Source organism: Arvicanthis niloticus, chromosome 4, assembly GCF_011762505.2.
Source record: "Arvicanthis niloticus isolate mArvNil1 chromosome 4, mArvNil1.pat.X, whole genome shotgun sequence".
NCBI classification, from domain to species: domain Eukaryota; kingdom Metazoa; phylum Chordata; class Mammalia; order Rodentia; family Muridae; genus Arvicanthis; species Arvicanthis niloticus.
Window position 1 is genome coordinate 56,777,701 of NC_047661.1, and position 21,451 is coordinate 56,799,151.

The following is a 21,451-nucleotide window of genomic DNA, read 5'->3' on the forward strand; positions in this document are numbered from 1 at the left end:
ATATGGAATACCCGTTTTGTGTAGTATTCCTAATCTTTCACAAAATTGGTGGAAACTGGAGCTTGTATAACCTGGGCCATTGTCAGTTTTTATCTGTTTAGGCACACCCAATACAGAGATTGTAGCCAGCATATAAGCAATCACATGCTTGCTTGCTTCTCCAGTTTGTAATGTTGCATAAATGAAACCACTGTATGTGTCTACACATACATGTATATATTTTTGCTTGCCAAATTCATTATAATGAGTAACATCCATTTGCCAGATACATGTGTGTGTGTGTTTAGCTTTTATTTTATTCTCCTTTTCATATAATTAGCCTCATTGGGTTGAAGTTGTTTTTCTTGTATCCTCTGTAGGGCTGGGTTAGTTGAAAAACACTATTTAAATTTTAAATATGAAACACCTTTCTCCATCTATATTAACTGTAATTTTTGCTGGGTAAAGTAGTCTTGGCTGACATTTGTGGTCTCTTGAGGTCTGTAAGACCTCTCCCCATGCCCTTCTAGCTTTTATTGTCTCAGGGGAAAAATCGGGTGTAATTCTAATAGGTCTGCCTTTGTATATTACATGACCATTTTCCCTGGCTGCTCTTAAAGTTCTTACTTTTTTTTTCTGTACATTTAGTGTTTTGCTTTCTATGCAGTAGGAGGATTTTCTTTTCTGGCCCAATCTGTTTGGTGTTCTGTAAGCTTGTTGTACCTTTATAGGCATTTATTTCTTTAGATTAAGGAAATTTTCTTCTACGATTTTGTTGAAAATGTTTTCAGGGCCTTTGATCTGGGAATAACCTCCCTCTATTCCTATTATTCTTAGGTTTGATCATTTCATAGTGTCCCAAATTTCTTGGATGTTCTCTGTCATGAACTTTTTAAAGACTTTGCATTTCTTTGACTGATGTATTGATTTCTTCTATCATATCTTCTACACCTGAGATACTCTTCCATCTCTAATATTAACTTAGTGATGCTTATGTCTGTAGTTTTTGTTCTCTTCATAGATTTTCTATCTCTTAGATTGCCTCAGTTCATGTTTTCTTTATTGCTTCTATTTCACTTTTCAGAGCTTGAACAGTTTTATTCATATCCTTCGCTTGTTTGACTGTATTTTCCTGTATTTCTTTATATTTCTTTGCTTCTTCTTTTAATGCAGCTCCTTGTTTAAATGAATTTTCATGTATTTTCTTAAGGCAATTTTTCATGTCCTCTTTAAAGGCCTTTATTTCTAAGATTGGATTTAAAATCTTCTTCTTGAATTCCAATTTCATTAGAATGTCCAGGGTTTGTTATAGCAGGATAGCTGGGCTCTTGTGGTACCATATTGCCTTGGGTCTTGTTGATTATGTTCTTATACCATACTTTTGGCATCTGATTTTCCCTGTGTTGGCTGGAAGATCCTGATGGCAGCAGGACTTCTCAGGAAGGTGGCAGGAGATCTGCTGCCTTTCCCAGGCAGACCAAATGAGATGCCCATGTTTTAATTTTTAATCACTTCTAGGAAATCTATAATTTTCTTCTCTATTTCTTCGGTGATCTATTCATAATTAAATAATGTTTGTTCAACCTCTTTAACTATATATTTTTTATTTTCTTACTGCTGTTATTGTCTAGTTTTGTTTGACAAATTATAAGAAATGTTACAGAAATTTTTCTAATTGTTTAGAGATAATTTGTGCTCCATTCTGTGGTCTATTTTTGTGAACTTTCCATGGAGCTACTGAGAAAAATATCTCCTACCTAATTTTGATATGGGTTGTTATGTAGATATTATTTAAATGAAAGTGAGGTATCATTATCTTATCCTTCAGGTGTTGGGATGGGATATCAAACCAGCCAAAAAACCTGTCATGGATAAGATAGGTGTTAATAGAGTATCACCCTTATCTTAAAGATCTATTAGCAGATGATTGCTACTGGGGAAGAGGAAGTCACTTTGTTTCAGTGATTTGCCTCCTGAGAAGCACTCTATACTCTAGCATATGGTTCTACAACCAAACACCTACTGGATGCACTAACTGGGTTCAATGAGTCTAAAATAATAAATAAAAGGAAGCTACAAAATTGGGAGAGAAAAGCAATATGAGAGGATTTGAATAGAAAGGAATATTGGTTGGATTCTAGGAAATATATATGAATCACATTGTCAAGTAATAAAAAATGGAATTATTAAATCAACCTAAAGATATTTTATTTAAATAATTAGCTATAATATTCTCTGTAGCTTTACTTGAAATATATATTATGAGAATAAAGAACTCTAAAACCAGAATAGCAATGCATTACCAAGGAGGATGTTCTTTACGAGTGTACTCCAATCACCAAAGGTCTATTTTGAGTACTTTAGTAGACAAAGGTCTTATGAAGCACTATCAAAATCCTGCTTTTTGTTAGAAAATGCATTTGTTGGTGTTCTATGAACCTTATAATTGAAGATTATTATTAGAATGCCTCAAGTACTTGACTCTATTATGTAGCTCATTCTTAAATTTTTTGAAAAAAATTGTCATAGTTTTGAAAGAATAGCTAATAGTTCATGTGCAGAAAATCATTATTTAAGTGAGTAAAATGAAGTTAACAAAATAAATGATTTTAGTGAAATTAAGTACCAGATTGAATATAGTTGATTATTTTTTAAGATACTATTCAATTTACAATAATTTTATGATGTCTGTGCATATTTAACCAAACTGAGTGAAATATAATGCTTGCTATACATTTTCACTGTGATTTTATGCCATGATCCTGCTGAATATACAGTCATTCCTAAAATAATTTATCATCCAAAAAGTAAAGTCAATTTCCAGGAATTTCAAAGTATCTGAAGCAACAATAATAATAATGAATAATCAATATTATAATAAAAACACAGTGTCAGTTATATATGAAGAGAATGGAAACTTTTAATCATTTAAAATATTCAAAACAGCTGGGCAGTGGTGGCACATACCTTTAATCTTAGCACTTAGGAGGCAGATGCAGGTAGATTTCTGAGTTCAAGGCCAGCCTGGTCTACAGAGTGAATTCCAAGACAGCCAGGGCTACACAAAGAAACTCTGTCTTGAAAAAACAAAAACAAAAAAAATTAAAAAAAATAAAAATATTCAAAACATTCCAAATCTTAATGAGAATGAGGAAACCTGATTAAAATATGGGAAGACTAAACACAAACAGAAACTTCAATATTTAGGAAAGCAATGGTAGAATAAAATAAAATAAGTCAACAATAAAAATGTCCTGAAGTTATCTAAACTCAATATTGGCAGACAAACAATTACAGAGAAAATTAAGATGGCATAATAGGAGTGAGGCAACTGAGGTTAAAGACTGACTTCCTCCCCTTTTAATGCAGAAACAAAATTAAGATAAATTAGGAATCTCATAAAACATATTAGCCATTAATAAACAAAGAGCAAAATTATGTTTTTAAAAGAGATAGCAAAGACTAAAATAAAACTCTGCAGTAGTCAATGTGATGCAATACTCAGGACAAGCACTCTCAGGATAAAAATATCATGCATTTTAGAAAAGATAAGAGGTAAACAATAAGCTGCTCCTTCGGAAGCAGAGGAGATAAAAATAAAACAATTCAACAAGGTAACACACCAACCAACGTCAATAACTAGCACAATATAAAAAAGATGTCAAGGGTATTAAATGTCATAATGATAATAAATGAGCAAATCTTAGCAATTAAAAAGAAGTCAGCTATTTTAACTAATTCTTTGAGAAATCACGTGTGTTCTGAACATATTCAGTCAAATTCCTCCTTATACCTCCTGATTTACTTTTTATAAGACTCAGATAAGTTTATAAGTTGCAATTTCATTGTGTCTTTCTTATACTCAATATTTTACAAATTACATATACTCAGTTTAGATCTAAGAGTTTGACTATAGTCTAGTTTTGGATGTGTTTCATATAAAGAATCTTCAGTTAATGTTTATTTTTCAATAATTTTCTATTTAATTTGAAGAATCTCAATTTGCATTTTTATAATGTATGCAGGTGGGAAAGTTTTTAACTAACTTAAAAGGCAACATAAACATTCTTTATCATCTTCATAGAAATTCACAGATTATTTTACATATCTAATATAAAATATTTACTATTTCCTCTCCAAGTTCAACAGCAGATTTTCCTTAGCAGTGTCTTGGTTTTTCTTCTTGGGACAGACTCAAGTAAAAAATGGGTCTGGCAATTCCTAAGCATAACCATAAACTCTGACATCAAACAACTATTTTATGACCTTTAGAAAGCAATTCTAACTTGGTCTTCCTTAAGGCTGAAGTGGTTGCCACTACTTGTGGTATGGGAGCTGAAGGCATAGCTCCAGGTAAAATTATAGCATGAAGAATCCTATCAGATGCCGATAAAACTAGAATCTGAGCTACAGGAAGAAATTCCAGGACAGTATGAAGCAGATTTAAAAATTATTAAGAAGAGATTTTTAACTTAGATCTATCCAGCAAGGATCTAATAGAAGAAAAGTACTCAGAGAAAAGATCTGACACAGCACAGCATTAATGTGGGCTTTGCAAGAGAAAGCCACAATTAGATATCTTTAATGTAGCTTGTAATTGTGAGATTTTGGTGTCTCTCAAATTTTATCTCAAAAATTGCTAAGGATGTTTATTTTACATTTGTCCTTTTAGTAAATCAGATAGTGGGGTAGTTTTGATAAACACTGGGCATGATTACACTTGATAAAGTAAAAACAGTTTTTTTTTCTGTTGCGGAAGTTAATTTTTGCTATAAATAAATATTTATATTACTGTTTGTTGGATAATGTAAAATATTTTAGAAAGGAATAAGAATATACACTTAAGCATTTTGCAAGATTATGGCTATTTTAATATATTTTAAATCTTATTCTAAAAGGAATACTGCCTATATGCAGGGGACCTCATTAAAATTTTTAATTGTGCTGGAAATGTAACACTGGGGAGTAACTTCTATGTTTATGCAGGTGGATTGGGGAACCTTTGCTTTCTTCATACCAATTTACCCTATATTTGTATTCTGCTCTTTTGGTAACAGGATAGATCAGTAAGACTAAAATATTTACCCCCAGCTCTTAATTTTTAGACAGTTTACCAAATGTGCTGTAGTTTTTAAATTAATAGTTTTGGACAATTTGTAATTATTAGTTCTTTAAAATATTCCAATAATTTAATAAGTAAGTTGAGGGAAATATGTTCTTGGTGAAAGGAGTCTGATCTTTTATATGAACAGTCTGAAGACTGTTGTCATCCTTTACTTTGTTGTTACTTTTAGTTCCTTCGACTTTTTGTCTGTTTGTTTGTTTGTTTGTTTTTGTTTTTTTGAGACAGAGTTTCTCTGTGTAGCCCTGGCTGTCCTGGAACTCACTCTGTAGACCAGGCTGGGCTCGAACTCAGAAATCCACCTGCCTTTGCTCCCCAAGTGCTGGGATTTAAAAAGTGTGCCCCCACTGCCTGGCATCCTTCGACTTTTCAAATGATTTGAAACTTTCCACAAGGGCTTCTTTGCTTCATGGGTTTAAGTTTTAGGGGGGCTGTTTAAATTTTTAAAAGAAAATTTAAATGAAATGAAAATGAAGACCATGCCTTATATAGCTTCCCAGTTTCTATTCTGTCAAGCTTCTAAAGACATGGGCTTTTTCCTGGTAACAGGTATATCAAGTACTGACTATGAGCCAAAATCTTTATTGTTCTCTGGGAAATTCTGATCAAATAAAAACAGGAAGCAATCCATGGAATCAAGGGTGTCTATTTCCAGTGTTAATATAAAATACATGCTCTGAATGGGCAAGCTAGAATGTCAAAAGTGTAGCTTAACAAGTAATTGTGGTGTTGAACAGTGGGGGTGAGGTGGGAGGGTGTTACTATTTTTGGTAGAGCCTTACTTTTAGGTTACTTGTTACTTCTTTCTTAGATTGTTTTCATACAATATACACTAAGTACAATTCTTCTCTGTCAGTTCTTCCCAGAAAATGACTATTTCCTTCTCATCTGAATCTACACCATTTCTGTCTCTCTTTAAAGTTATTAAATTAACAGGCTGGCAAGCCAAGGATGGGTAAGATTATGCACAGAGCCTTACCAACCTAAGACAGAAGTGCATTGCCTTTGATAATGCATATTCCATAATGGGTAAGGAAGGCATTCTTGTCAGAACAACCTAAGACAGGCTCAGTCTTGTTAATGAAATAAAAAAGGGGGAGAGGTGGAGAGCCTTTGCGGATGCTTGGCAAGAAGCTGACATGGGCCAAAGACAAGGAAAGGGGCTGCTTGACAGGAATATGACATTGGCTAAGGACAAGGAAGTAGGATTCAAGCAAGAATATGACATTAGACTACAACAAAGAAGTAATTTCAGGTAGGAGTCTAAATCATAGGCTACAACAAAAAAGTAATCTCAGGCATAAATCTAAATATTAGGCCAGAACAAAGAAGTAATTTCAGACAGGATTCTAAATTTTAGACTAGAACAATGAAGTAGGCTTCAGATATGAAAATGATCTTGGGCTAGGATAGGGAAGTAGGCTCAGATACTTTGGTCATCCTGATAAGCCTTTAGAAACAGTGATCAAGGGAGTGTTAACATAACTAGGTTTAATGTCTTGCTTTTTCTTTGACTATTTGTGTTTATTGTATTTCTTGTTCTTCAACTATTTGCATCTACTGTATTGCTAGACCCTCAACCTAGAACTGACCTTATTACATGCATGTAATCAAAATGATATAAAAGCATAAAGGAAGAGAGGGTATAAGATAGGGTATTCTAGGTAGGGAAATGAGGAAAGGAGGTGATATCTGTACTGTAAATAAATAAAGTATCCAATAAAAAAAGTTGAAGTGAATGGTAACATTTCATCCTGAATATATAATAAATAATCTTGTTTAAAAATAAAGAAAACAAATGGTTATCTAAATAATAATAAAAGTAAAATATAATCAAAGAAATTTAAACTAGCCAAATAGGTCATAACAAACTAACAGGAAAAAAGCTAAAGAGAAGCACAAGAGACAAATATAGATGCAGAAACATATATATTCCTACACAAATGAATCGCAGTAGCCATAATATAGACCCGAAGAACCTGTATGGGAGGTCAAGAGGAGCTTGACCAAATATTATGAGACAAAGATCTTTGAATGATTCCATTGAGTTCATTTTATGTGGCCATCTACTATAGTGCATGGGACTTGGGGATGGGCATAGGAAGAGAGAGGACAAACATCTCCCTTGCTGAAGGAAGCTTTCAGTACTAGGAATACAGTACCCATGTTACTCATTTAACACAGATGAGTCAAGTCTGTACCTCTCTAGAGCCTTCATCCCTATGCCCTATGGTACTCTGCAGACTACAAAAAGAAGGCAAACATTAACCCAATTGCAAACCCTTCAATCTATAATATTGACTGGCCTGCAATATGCACTACTACAGTAGTAGCACCAAGCTAGTGGGAGTTGGCAACCAATATGTACTTGGACTTAGTGTCTACTCTATGATATGGAAATTACCCCCAACACTTTTTGAGTAGGTGAGAACATGAGGCATTTTGACACTGTGTCTATTTAACAGTCTAATAGTAGTAGGTTTATTTCTGGGGTTTGAAAACTCCACAACGATGGACTTTTGGTCAGATTTAATAAACAGGCTGAGAATGAAATTAGGGAAACAATACCCTTCACAAAAGTTACAAATAATGTGAAATACCATGGTGTGAATCTAACCAAGCATGTGAAAGATCTATATGACAGGAACACTTTAAGTCCCTGAAGAAGGAAATCAAAGAAGATCTCAGAAGATAAAAAGATCTCGAAATGCTGGGTATATATTTTCTCCTATGAATTAGTCCTTCAAAAACAATCAGAAAGGAATTGGTTACTGTTATAATACCAGTGCTACTATTGTATTCATTGCCAACATGGCAGAGATTTTTCTAAAAGAAGGTACCTTGTAAATTCATGTCTCTCTACCCATAGATTAGCACAACTTTTATAACTCATCAAAGAAGTCTTGTACAGTAGATGTTTAACACAGAAACAATTGGTTAAAAGTACAGTGATTAGGTGTGAAGTGTTCATACATATATGGAAAGTCTATGCAATGCCCTGTCCTACCTAAAGACTCAGAGCCCACTTCTGAAGAGGAGATGGAAAGATTCTAAGACTCACATATAATTAAGAACCAAAGCTAAATATTGTTTTGCTGATAGGGTCACTAAATAGAATAATTCATAGCAGCTGTGTGTTCGTACATACTATTCATATAACTTCAAGCTAGCCAACATTCTAGCATAGAATGAGGAGGGGTTCTTGACCCTTACTCCTAACTGGGGATTTCTGAGGAAGTGTGTTGGGTAGCTTTATGTTAATTTGGCAAAAAGTATAAATATCTTAAAAGAGAGAACCTCAGTCAGGAAAATGCCTCCGCCCCCCACCAGATTGGCCTGTGTGTTAACCTTGATTGATGATTTATACAGAAAGATCTCTCTCATTCTCTGGAATATTACCATTTAAAAGCTATTGATCCATGGGACAGAAACTGAAGGAGGGGTCATCTGGGGACTGTTCCACCTGGGTATCCATCGCATGTGCAGTCACCAAAGGTAGACGCTGATGTGGATGTCAGGAAGTGCATGCTGACAGGAGCCTGATACAGCTGTCTCCTTAGAGGTCTGCCAGAGCCTGACATAAACAGAGGAGGATGTTCACAGCTAACCATTGAACTGATCAAGGGGTTCCCAATGGAAGAGTTAAAGTGAAGACTGAAGGAGCTGAAGGGGCTTACATGCCCCATAGTGAGAGCAATAATACCAATCAACCAGAGCTCACAGGATCTAAACCACCAGCCTGGAAACACACATGGAGAGACCCATGACTCCAGCTGTTTATGTAGGGGAGGATGGCCTTGTCAGGAATAGATGGGAGAGGAGGTTACATCAAGGTATAGAATCTTTGGAGCTGGAGTAACAGGTTGTTGTGAACCAACTGATAAGGGGAGGCAGAAACCAATTTATGGTTGTGTATAAGATAGCAAAGTGCTCTAACTTGCAAGGTCATTTCCTCTGCCCCTGTGCATTACTTTATGCATGTCTGAGTTTATCAATGTAGCGCTGTTAGATAGAAACTGAGACAATTAATTCATATTCTATATAACTAGTTGGTCACATGTGTTGTTGTTTCTCAAATAATAATGTCTTTCTTATAGGAAAAATACATAGTAAATATTTTGCCACCTTGGCAGAAAAAAAGTTTTCCAGCACCTTGGGAGCAGCTCATTCATTTTTCCAAGTTTTAATGTCTACAAAATTGGAATTTAAATTTGTTTTAATTTCAAACATTGCCTATATAGCATCAATTGCTAAATATTAAAATTTTTTCGCAATAAGATTGTTTCAAAATTAACTCAAACATTTTTTGTTACAGGAGACAACTGCATGGCCACTGAATACAGCAAGATGAAAAGTATGCTTTTAGACTTACAAAACCAAAAGTACATTACACAAGAAAATGAGAATCCCAACAGTGATGACATATCTAGGAAGAAGCCATTGGTGGATCAAATGTTCAAGTATTTTGATGCAGACAGTAATGGACTTGTAGATATTAATGAACTAACTCAGGTATGATCAATGATAAAATGTCTTGCTTAAATATAAAAGATAGTTTCATATTTGTTAAAATTTACTCAATTTAATAATATATTTAAATCATATTATTAAAAGAGTAGAAATGAAATGTTAAGAAAAATTTGACAACATAACTGGTTATGGAAAAATATGTGGGGGGAATGATGGGGTTGAAACCCTCCTGGGATATGTAATTTGATCCTGACTGAGAAAGCCAAGAGCTTGGAATATTATTCAGTATGTATTTGCCAGGCTTAAGTTTGGAATGTCAGCAACTGATGATATATATATTTCAACATGTCAATTTTAGAAATCTTTATGAATTTATCCAGTTTCGAAGCTTTCAATTTTAGAATACAAAATTGTTCTTTATATTTCTTTATTTTTCTTTGTAATATGCAATGGCTTCATTTTTATTTTTATTGGAAAGAAAATTTCATACAATATATTCCAAATACAGTTTTCTCTCACTTTATTCCTAACAGCTCCTCTCTCCTTCTTGCTTCCTCCCCAGGTTCATGCCCCTCCATTTACTCTTCAGTAAAAAGCAGGCTTTCAAAAGACTACAGCCAAACAGGAAAAAAGAGACAATAAGACAAGGCAAATCTCACATTTAGAGAGCCCAAAATCAAGGCAACCCAATAGGAGCAAAAGAGTCATTGAAACGCCAGCTCCCATTGTTAAGAGTCCTATGAAACTGCCTAGTTAACAACTTTAACATATGTAGAGGACCTGGTACAGACTCGTGTAGGTCCTGTGCTTGCCAGTTTAGTCTCTCTGAATCCATATGAGTCTTGTTCAGTTCATTTAGTGGGCCATGGTCTGCTGTCCTCCAAACCCTCTAACTCTTAAGATCTTTCCTCTAGCTCTTTTAATTAGTTTCTGAATATTCAAAGGGAGGATCAAATGGAACCTCCATTTTCAAACTCTCTCTGCCTACTGTGAGTCTCTGCACTAGCTCCCATATGCTGCTGGAAGAAGCTCTTCTGATAACTGGACAAAGCTTCAATTTATGAGTATAGCAGAATATCATTATAGCTCATTAATCGTTTCTTATTTCATTGATTCTTTTGCTAGTCGTTTGTGGTTCTACCCTACATTTTGGGATATCTAGTCTCAAGCTCTTCACCTTCCCGGTTGTATACAGCATGGATTCCCTCTTAAAGCATGGTCCTTAATTAAACCAAACATTGGTTAGTCACTCCCACAAATTCTGTGCCACCATTGCCCAAGCACATCTTTCAGGCAGATCTTATTGATGGTGGAGAGTTTTGTGGTTGGGTTCGTGTGCAGGTTTTTCTCCAAAGCCTGCAGAGAACCTTCTTGTTTCTAAGATACTTGAGTGTATGGGTGAAGACACCATGAAGGTGCCAGCTCAACATTTCTATGATCAATGAGTTGTATGGATGTTTACTCTGCAAAGAGGCCCCACTATCATTTTTCAGAGAGTGGCTTTCTGTCCTAGCATTATGCTGGATTGTTAGGGATCTTCATAGGGTCCCCTCAGCCAGCAACTCAACTGACTGTAACCCAGGCCCATCACTGAAAGACTTGCCTGGCTACAAAGATGGCCAGTTAAGATTCTAGATCTTCTCTTACAAGCAGTGCTCATGAGGGTCACTCACATAGATTCCAGAAAGTTTCTACTGTACCATGTCCCCACACTACCACCCCACAGCTCCCCAATTCCAGCTGACTCTATATAGTCCTTATTCCACCTTCTCTTCTATATATCCTGCTCCAGTCCCCACCTACCAGCAGTCTACATGCAAAATTTCTTCTATTTTCTCTTTCTGTGGTAGTATTGGCCACACCCCTTTCCTTTCAGAACCTTCTACTTTACTTAACCTCTCTGAGTCTCTGGTTATAGCTTGATCATCATTTCCTTAACAGCCATTATCCTCCTATAAGTACTCATAGATTCTTTAATGATGTTCCTTTATATCCTCAAATAACTCATTATTATATTTTACTTTCATTAGTATTTAGTGAAAATGTTAATATCTCATCTATCAGTAGCTCTTTAGGACAATAATAAAACATTTGTTTGGATTTCTTGAGAAATATGTGATAAATATGTTTTATAAGTGTTTACCTTATATTTGTGGGTTTAGCTCTTTCTTTTAAGCAATCAACTTGTCAAGTGTTGCAATATTTAATAAACATAATATACTTATAAAATTTTAAAAACAGATATTCTATAAGGATCCAAGGAAAAATTAATTTGATTTTTAAAAATAAAATGAAAAGAATTTAATGATATCTGTTAATAATTTATAAGCCATTTCACCAAATAATATACATGTTATTTTAAGATTTATTGAACTGCAAGTGATAATTAAAGACAATAATTTCTCTCTGAGTTTTCAAGTATACAGCCTGGGAGCTATCTGCACGTAATTTTTAGTGCCCACAGTGAAGATAATCTCTAGAGTTTCTCTTGCATATTTTAAAGTGAATCAGCAGATACAGCTGTATCTTGTTCAGAGAAAGTTCATAATAAAAACCAGTAATTAAAGATGACAAGATTAGAGTTAACAACTTGAAGCCATCATATTTAAGAACTTGTTAGAAGAAAGAAAATTATTACCTCAAATAAACAGACCGGATATGAAATAAACATTCAAATAACCCTTCTTTATCATAGATGAACAAAAATGATAATAAAACCACAAATGTTATTTTGATCTGTAAAATATGTCCAAATAAAATGCAAATTTATTGGAAATTCTTAAACATTAAATAGAATAATATTGCATAAAACTGATAAACATTTATATTAGGCCATTGGGAGATTTTTCATTTTAGGCTTTCATTGGAAAGCCTAAAAGTGTTTTAAAATGTGATGTTAAACAATACATGCCAATAAATATTAAAATCAAAAAAGAAAAATTTTTTGGCAAAGGAATTGAAGCACAAAGTAAAGAATTTCAACAAAATTTTTGAGTTATCAATTTTTATGATCACAAGTTGCTAATCAAGAACTTTGATTACAGAGTTACTTATTTGGTTTGTAATGTTTGGCAAGCCACATCCTCAATTTCTCATGTTATCTATCTCTAAACTAGTAATGTCAAAAGATATTACTACTTCAATGTGATGCGATCCCTATATGATTGAGTATACACAAGCTTCTTATAACCATGCCAAGTACCTGGGCATTATGATACTGTATGTAATACATTCAAATCAGACTCTAATAGTGCACAGTGAGATGATAATGAAAGTAACAAGGGCACCTCTGATTGAGCTAGAGGATGAATCACAGACAAATATTTCTATTATGCTTTACATTACATCTTTTATGAGTTTTGGATGAAAGCAATCAAGTACTACTTGAAGATATTATAACTCAATCTATTTGCATAGCATCAAACATGCAAAATATTTTAAGTGAAGGTTTAATAATGAAAATTATAATATGAGTAGAAAGACAATTTTATTCCAATAAATTAAAGAATAAATAAGTGCATAGTATCTGATTGATACATCTTTGAATGCTCTCATCTGCCCATCCCATATAATTAGCATTTTATGAAAGCCTGAAGTTCTGTTCAGAGAGACAAATATTTTCTTCTGCAATCATTGAGCTCTAGGGTTTCTAGAATACCCAGTGGTCAAATATTTATAGGTGGATTTAAAACTGAAATGAACATTAGACAAATAATAAATATTTTAGTTTGGGATGCTAATATACATTGTACTAAAATAGTTCAAGATAAATTTAAACTTTAGCATTTATGTACATGCAGTGCTTCCCTATAAATTACATTTTATTTGCTCAAAATATATTCTGTACAATATAACAAATTAATTCTAAAAGAATTTTTAAATAGTATATACAATTTAAATTAAAATATTAATTTTAAACAAGTATATTATATGAATGAATATGAATGAAATCATTGTTTTTAAGTAATTAGCTGTCTATGAAACTGCATTTTATGTAACTATATTCATAGTTTAAATATTACATATGTGTGTGTATTCATTCAGCTATTATTATCAAAATGTAGAATCTTTTTCCACCTTTGAACTCTTTTATCATTCCTACAGAAATAAATATTTGGTTTTAAAGTGCACCATAGTTTCCTGAGTGACTGGATACGGCCAGACATTTCCCATATATCTAATTCTTTCCTGTGTACTATGGGACTAAATATGCAACAAAATTGTTTTGGAGGTGCCATGACTAATACATATGACAGTTAAAATTTAAAACTTTTCAGATAAGATTCTATCTAACTGTATGATTATTTTTTATAAATAAAACTTGTCCCAAAGAGTAGGTTCTATAATAAAGATTAACATGTGAAAACCTTGTCAGGAAGTGGCTTTATGGTCAACACCTGGAGAAGAGAAAGGATGAAGCTGAGCTGTGATTCAATGACAGCAACTGGCCTTTAGCAAGGGCCAAGTCATATGTATCTTCAGAACCAAGATAGTTTTTCAAAACATTTATAGTTGAGATTGAAGGCAGTTGCTTTCTTGTCATGGAAGAGTATTTGGATATTGACACAGAAAATGGAGTGATGAAATTCTGAAAGACACTGAGCTATTAATACTCAGTAGATAAGCTTCTACAGTATGATGCAGAGCACCATGATATTAAGTGTGGAACTGTGCAGTTCAGTCCACGTTCATTTCAGGAACACTAAAGAAATTATCTTCTGAGGAGTAATATTCTGTTATAAACAGAAGTCAAAGAAGAATTTCTGTTCATGAGAGAAGAGACTGCTTAGGACAAGGATAGGTAATGTCTTGTCTTAGCTGGTCTTGAATTGGAGAGATGGTGCTTGAAGTTCAGTTGTGAACTTAACGCAATAGATTGATTTGTGGTAGGGTCAGTTTATGTGATTCCAAGTTTTCTGAGAAGCGTAGACTTTGACCTCAGGAGCAAAGTCTTTTTGGTACTAAGGGGAAACTACAGATATTCAAAATTATGAAATGACCTCTGTTGTCATTATTAGAGTAATGCATTATTGTTGGGTTGCTGGTCCAGGGTGATCATGAAGATTCTTATTGATTCAACACCCAAGATACAGTTTCCACAATTGTCAGCTATAAATCTTATTCTTTTTGGAGGTGATTGCAATTTTAATATCATTCAAAATAATATACAGCTCTGCCTTATTATCTTCTTGTAAATTTACATAACTAAATATATCATATTTTATAACTTCTAACATCTAAGTTCCTTGCATACAAAGTTGAAAAGTATAAAAACAATGACATCAAAAGACATTATGTTTGCCATAATCTTTCATGAAGTGGCTTACCCATCAATTGACAAAACCTAGTAGGATTTCTGGCCCATGTCTTCTGTCATGATTGTGGACATTTGAAATGGAGTGACATCTTCATACCATTTTTTTTCTTGAGTATCAGTTCTGCCACACTTTTTCCCCAAGGGTTTTCTTAACTCAGGTGATACCAGAAGGATGGTAAGGTAGTGAAATTAATTTTAGCAGGACCAGAATAGAACTCCGTTCACAGAGACTATCAAGAACTGTGTGACAGAGGTCAGGTTTGTCATTAAATTACTTTTCTTTCTCATCTTTGAAAGCTCATCCTTGATTGGAAAAGGGTAGATTTATGTATTATTTGCTCAATTCTGGTGATGTTTAGTCCTTTCTCAAATTAACACCCTATTGTAGGGCTCTCATTCTGAGCTAGTGCTCTTTCTTTACTTGGAAACAATCATATGTACTTTTGACTCAGTTTTATTACTGCAGAATTGAGAGGTCACCAGCATCTTTCTTCTCCACATATCTAAACACATATCTGTAACAAATTTCTCTCTTCTATTAAATTTTTTTCTTTAACACCAAATTTTCAACACTCTCATTGACTTTTTCATGAAATATGACTTCAATAACACATGTTTCTACAAATATTGTCTTTGAAGTAATATTCTCAAATTGGCTTAACAGCCCAGTGTGTGAATGTGGCTCATTTCTCACTGCAAAATCTTAACAAATATATAATTTTTAAAAAATATGGTTATATGCTTCAACAAATAAATTGTTATTTCTCTTAAATGTTTGTATCTCCATCTATGGGCAGACACTCAGTCATAGAAAATTGCATTTGTGGTTTTCAAACTGTACAGTATTCTTAAAAGAAACATGAATGTATAATGCTTTAGATCAACATTTCATAATGAAGTAACTGAACATATATGTCAGACTTCTCCTTAATGTAAAAGACTAGTCATTGGAGAAAGAATAAAAAGTGATCACTTTCAGTGAAATGGAATGATGCAGTTAATATTCAAATAGAAAGAAACAAGAACTCAGATGTTGCTGCCTGAACTGCCCCACGTTTGGGTGCCAAAATGTCTCGGACCACTCTGTCAGTGTTGGACCAGCACTGCCAAAGCCTTGGGGGCTAAATTGTTAGAGCCTGTACTTCCCCAAGCTGCTCCAGTCTGCAGGTCAGGGTTCAGCAAGAGAGACAGTGAGGATGGACTAGAGGGATAGAGACTAGTCAGAGTGTGATTGAATCCCGTTTATTCTTCAGTCTCTCTTCTTCTCTCCAAGTCCCTAGTCTTGAGTTCCTAGTTTCTAGTCCCTAGTGCCTCCAAGTTCCAAGTTACTTCTTCCAAGTGCTAAGTGCCTAATGTCTAATTCCAAGTTCTTTCTCCAAGTGCCAAGTGCCTAATACCTAATAAGTCTTCTTCCTCAATGCCTAATTCCTACTCCAAGTTGTACTCCCTAATTCCTAGTTCCAAGTTGTACTTCCGAGTGCCTAATAATCTGTTGCTTTCTTCTGTCTGCCTCTTGCCTTTTATATGTCTCACTTTTAAGCCACGCCTCTAAGTCACACCTTTAAGTCATGCCCTTAGGCCTTGTCTCTAAATCTGATCTCTAAGTCTCGCCCTTAAGTCTCGGCTCTAAATCACAGCTTTAAATCTCACACACCCAAGGGAAGATCCTGGGTATCTAAAGCAAGATGTTATCAGAGTGTGCTCAGCTGTTGTAGGCTAATGTAATCAAATCTCTTGTCAGGGTATATGGCTCAAGATGGCTGCAAGGATGATAGCCGCCTTCTGTCAGCTCCCCACACTCAGAATCCAAGACATTTGTGAAATATGATGTAGCAATCATGTAAATGAATTTCATGACTCAAATGGGTAAATCCATGCATTATCATTAAACCAATTATCTACCTATTTGTTGAAGCTTATAACCTCACTTTTGAAAATTGCATATTTGTTAAGATTTTACAGTAAGCAATGAGACACACTCACACATTGGTATGTTAAGCCAATTTGAAGAATATTACTTTATATTTATCTTTCTATTTATCTGTCTGGTAAAAGTTAGTTTGAGAAGAAGAAATAACCTAAAATGCTAAGTTATCCTTTACCCTGTTTCCACTATGTTAGAATGAATATAGGATAAAAAAATAGCTTCCAAGTAAAATTTGAGGTGATATCCATTTCCCCTTCTTCTCTCATTCACCCTCTCTTTTCTTATCATTTATTTTTCTTCTGTGATATCTTTTGTTGTATAGTATGAATCTGTATGCCTGATTAAAAGATACAATGTGTTTTCAAGAATGTAGAGGAAAACAAATCTTTGCTCACAGAATTGGAGTTTCTTAGAGTAAAATATTAGCTAGTCATGGAATGGAAGGACCAGGCATTGAATCAAAGCAGGTGACTTCAGAGTATCACATATGAAGGGTTGGAGCATGGTTCCAGGTACTGAGGTTTTCAAATTCTCATAAAGGGACCTCTTCTCAGCCAAACCCAGAAGTTTTGACTTACAAAATTAATTTCAGTACAACGCAGTATTAACAGAATTGGAGTTTATTTAAAGAGATAACAACATAAAGTTGACACAGAATGAATAAAAGACACTGAGAAAACAGCATGATGTACTTGGATGAATTATGGGCTTCTCAAAGGAAAGTTCTATTTTACTGTCTTTACAATAGCCATAGACTAATCCTATTTGGTTTGAAGCTAACACTTGCCAAGGATTACTAAAGAACCTAAGTGATGGTGTATGAGAACCCTGAGATAAGGTCAAAGTAGAGATGCAGGAAATGAGATTATCTTCATTGCAATCAAAGTTAATGATTTTGTTTGTGAGATTCCTAGGAGAAAAATTAGACCTCATTCAACCATCCTAATAGGCTTAGGCCTTAAGATAGTTCATTGCTATTTTAGCATAGTATTTGTATGTAAAAGGAATATTAATGCTACATTAGCAGTCTTTACAGAGATTATTGCTAGTTGTACTGGAATTTTTTCCTCTCAGCTTGAGAGAGGCTTTAAATTGACATAAGAGATTAGGGGCTTCTGTTCTTTCCTGATTCCGAAAAATATTTCTTATCTTTCTAATTTGCCTCAGCAGGACCAAAGGGGTAACCAGAGAATGTCCAAATTGTCTTTCAAAGAAGAATAATCAATTCCTACACTCTGATCTGTAAAGTACTTCTTCTTTGTCTGTGGACTCCAACTGGAAGCCTGAAACAACACATAAATTCTAAACATTTTATTCACAAATTTCATATTCATGTACATGTGTAGTTTATCAGCTACTCACAGTCAAAAATAATACAAACAAATCATAAAATGGAATAATTACTGAAATGTACAGTAACAGCATTTGGAAATTTTTCCATTAAACACACACACACAGACACACACACACACACACACACACTTAGACTCACATAACATTAACCATGAATAACTAAAACTATGGAAAGCTAAATGTTAAATAACTAAGTGCTTTGATATAATTTATTTTGGCCAAATGAAAGAAGAGAGAGCCAGTTTTTGTAGAGAGTTAATAGAGAGGACCCAGGGTAGACCTACACCACTTATATTTGTGCCTGTTAACTTCTGCTCCACAGAGTCTGAGACTTCCTTAGCCACTTAAGGCTCCTGGATGCATGTGTTACACATGCATACATTCAGACACATAAATCTTGTGTGTGTGTGTGTGTATGTGTGTGTGTGTATGTTATATATATATATATGCTAAATAAAAACAACAAAATAAACAAAATAAACCTTTAAGAACAGAAAAATGAAGGGATATATTTGCTCATAGAATTACTCTAATGCTGAGTTTAAATAAGCAGCAATAGAAATACCTTAGTTTCAGTTTTTTTCCATTTAGACTCTGTCATCTTAACAAGCCTATTCACATTATAAATGCATATCAGCATAAAATATATTCCTAATGGGTATTTGCCAAATCTTTATTAAAATTACAGAAAAAATTGCTTTTTACATGATTTAGATTATTCTGTTATATAATTTGATTTACAATGCCATTTGCTCAACGGAAACCATATGTAAATACATTAACAAAATTAAATATTAACTAGAAATAAATAAAAGTAGTTGTTTTTCCAGCAAACAAGTTAGGCATGGTAATGATTATTTTGCAATATTTGCATGTAACATGTGTTCATCTTAAAATAACTAAAATAGTTACAAAGGGACCATTAAAGCTTATTTTGAATCGATGAAAGCTATCCTATTTTTCTCTTTCTTACTTTAATTTGTAGCCACTCAGCACATTTATTTACTGTGAGATTAGTAAGGATTGTTTTGTTTTATGGACAAAAGCCCTTTAGTTAGAACTAAGTAGATGCAAACACACAAGTACTTCTGTGAATACAGACAGGTAAGACTTAGGTTCCCCTGGGTATTTTATGGGGATTAATCTTATTTAATACAGAAGGTAAAAAGTACAAAGGAATTTGTCCAAATCACCTCTTAAAGGAGAATGAGTAAATATTTTCATATCAAAAAACATATAATCCTGTCTTTTACACAAAATAGTTTAGTGGAAAAGCAGGTGTTTGCTTTATACTACCATTGTCAGTTTCAGCAGATAGGTTGTACAAGTAATGGAAATTTCTTTAGTGCTAAGGATTTCAGAATAATTATAATAACAACTGAGGGCACATAATAGAGAAGGATGAAGCCCTCAACTAATGTGTAGTGTGTGTGTGTGTGTGTGTATGTGTGTGTGTGTGTGTGTATGTGTGTGTGTGTGTAAAATGTTATATCCAATCCATAAAAAGAAAACAGGATTATTATAATTTAAAACTTTTAGGAATTATTTGGAATTTTATGTCAGAATGCAAAAAAAAAAAAAAAAAAAAAAAAAAAAAAAAAAAAAAAAAAACCAGAGTAACAGTTTTATATCCAATTTTCTGCAGAATCACCAGACTGATTTCCAGAGTAGTTGTATCAGCTGGCAATCACACCAACAATGGAGGAGTGTTCCTCTTTCTACACATCCTCAACAGCATCTGTTATCACCTGAGTTTTTTATCTTAGCCATTCTGACTGGTTTGAGGTGCAATCTTAGGGTTGTTTTGATTTGCATTTCCCTGATGACTAAGGTTGTCTAACATTTCTGTAGGTACTTCTCAGCCAACTGAGTTTCCTCAGTTTGTGAAGTCTTTTTTTTTTTTTTTTTTTTTTTTTTTTTAGCTCTGTACTCCATTTTTAATAGTTACTTGGTTGTCTGGAGTTTAATTTCTTGAGTTATTTGTATATATTGGATATTATCTTTTCCCAATCTGTTGGTTTCCGTTTTGTCCTATTGACAGTGTCCTTTGCTTTACAAAAGTTTTTCAATTTTATGAGGTCCCATTTGTCAATTCTTGATCTTAGAGCATAAGCCATTGGTGTTCTGTTCAGGAACTTTTCCCCTGTGCACAAGTATTCAAGGTTCTTCCCTACATTCTCTTCTATTAGCTTCAGTATATCTGGTTTTATGTGAAGGTCCTTTATCCACTTGGACCTGAGCTTTGTACAAGGAGATAAGAATGGACCTATTTGCATTCTTCCACATGTTGACCTTCAGTTGAGCCAGCACCATTCATTAAAAATGCTGTATTATTTCCATTGGATGGTTTTAGATCCTTTGTCAAAGATCAATTGAATACCACCCCTGGGCATATACCCAGAAGATACTCCAACATATAACAAAGACATATGCTCCACTATGTTCATAGCAGTCTTATTTATAATAGCCAGGAGCTGGAAAGAACCTAGGTGTCTTTCAGCAGAGGAATAGATACAGAAAATGTGGTACATTTACACAATGAAGTATTACTCAGCTATTAAAACCAATGAATTCATGAAATTCTTAGGCAAATGGACTAGGAAATATCATCCTGAGTGAGCTAACCCAATCACAAGAGAATACACATGGTATGCACTCACTGATAAGTGGCCATTAACCCAAAAGCTCACAATACCCAAGATACAACTCACAGACCACATGAAGCTCATGAAGAAGGAAGACCAAAATGTAGCAAGACACAAAATAGTTTAGTGGAAAAGCAGGTGTAACAAAATTAGAAGTCCTTCTTAGAAGAAGTAACAAAATATACATGGGAGCAAATATGGAGACAACTGTGGGTCAGAAACTGAAGGAGGGGCTGTCCAGAGACCGCTCCACTTGGGTATCCATCCCATGTGCAGTCACCAAAGGTAGACATTATGTGGATGCCAGGAAGTGCATGCTTGACAGGATCCTGATACAGCTGTCTCCTTAGAGGTCTGTCAGAGTCTGACATATACAGAGGTGGATGCTCACAGCTAACCTTTGAACTAATCACAGGGTTCCCAATGGAGGAGTTAGCAAGAAAGCTGAAGGAGCTGAAGGGGTTTTGGCCTCATTGGAAAAGCAACAATACCAACCAACCAGAGTTCCCAGGGTCTAAACCACCAGCCTGGGAGCACATAGGGAGGGACCTATGGCTCCATCTGTATATGTAAAAGAGGATGACTTTGTTGGGCCTGTGTGCAAGAGGAAGTCCTTTGTCTCATGAAGGTTGGATGCC

At 34.3% G+C, this 21,451-nt stretch overlaps 1 protein-coding gene across 4 annotated transcripts in view; it reads left to right on the forward strand.

The window, feature by feature from the left end:
• Fstl5 (follistatin like 5) overlaps positions 1–21,451 on the forward strand; it is a 575,824-nt gene that overhangs the window by 285,238 nt on the left and 269,135 nt on the right. For all 4 annotated transcript variants that reach the window (XM_034501239.2, XM_076932541.1, XM_076932540.1 and 1 more), the window contains exon 5: positions 9,417–9,613. In XM_034501239.2, the coding sequence (XP_034357130.1) occupies positions 9,417–9,613 (197 nt within the window). The remainder of the gene's footprint in view (positions 1–9,416; positions 9,614–21,451) is intronic.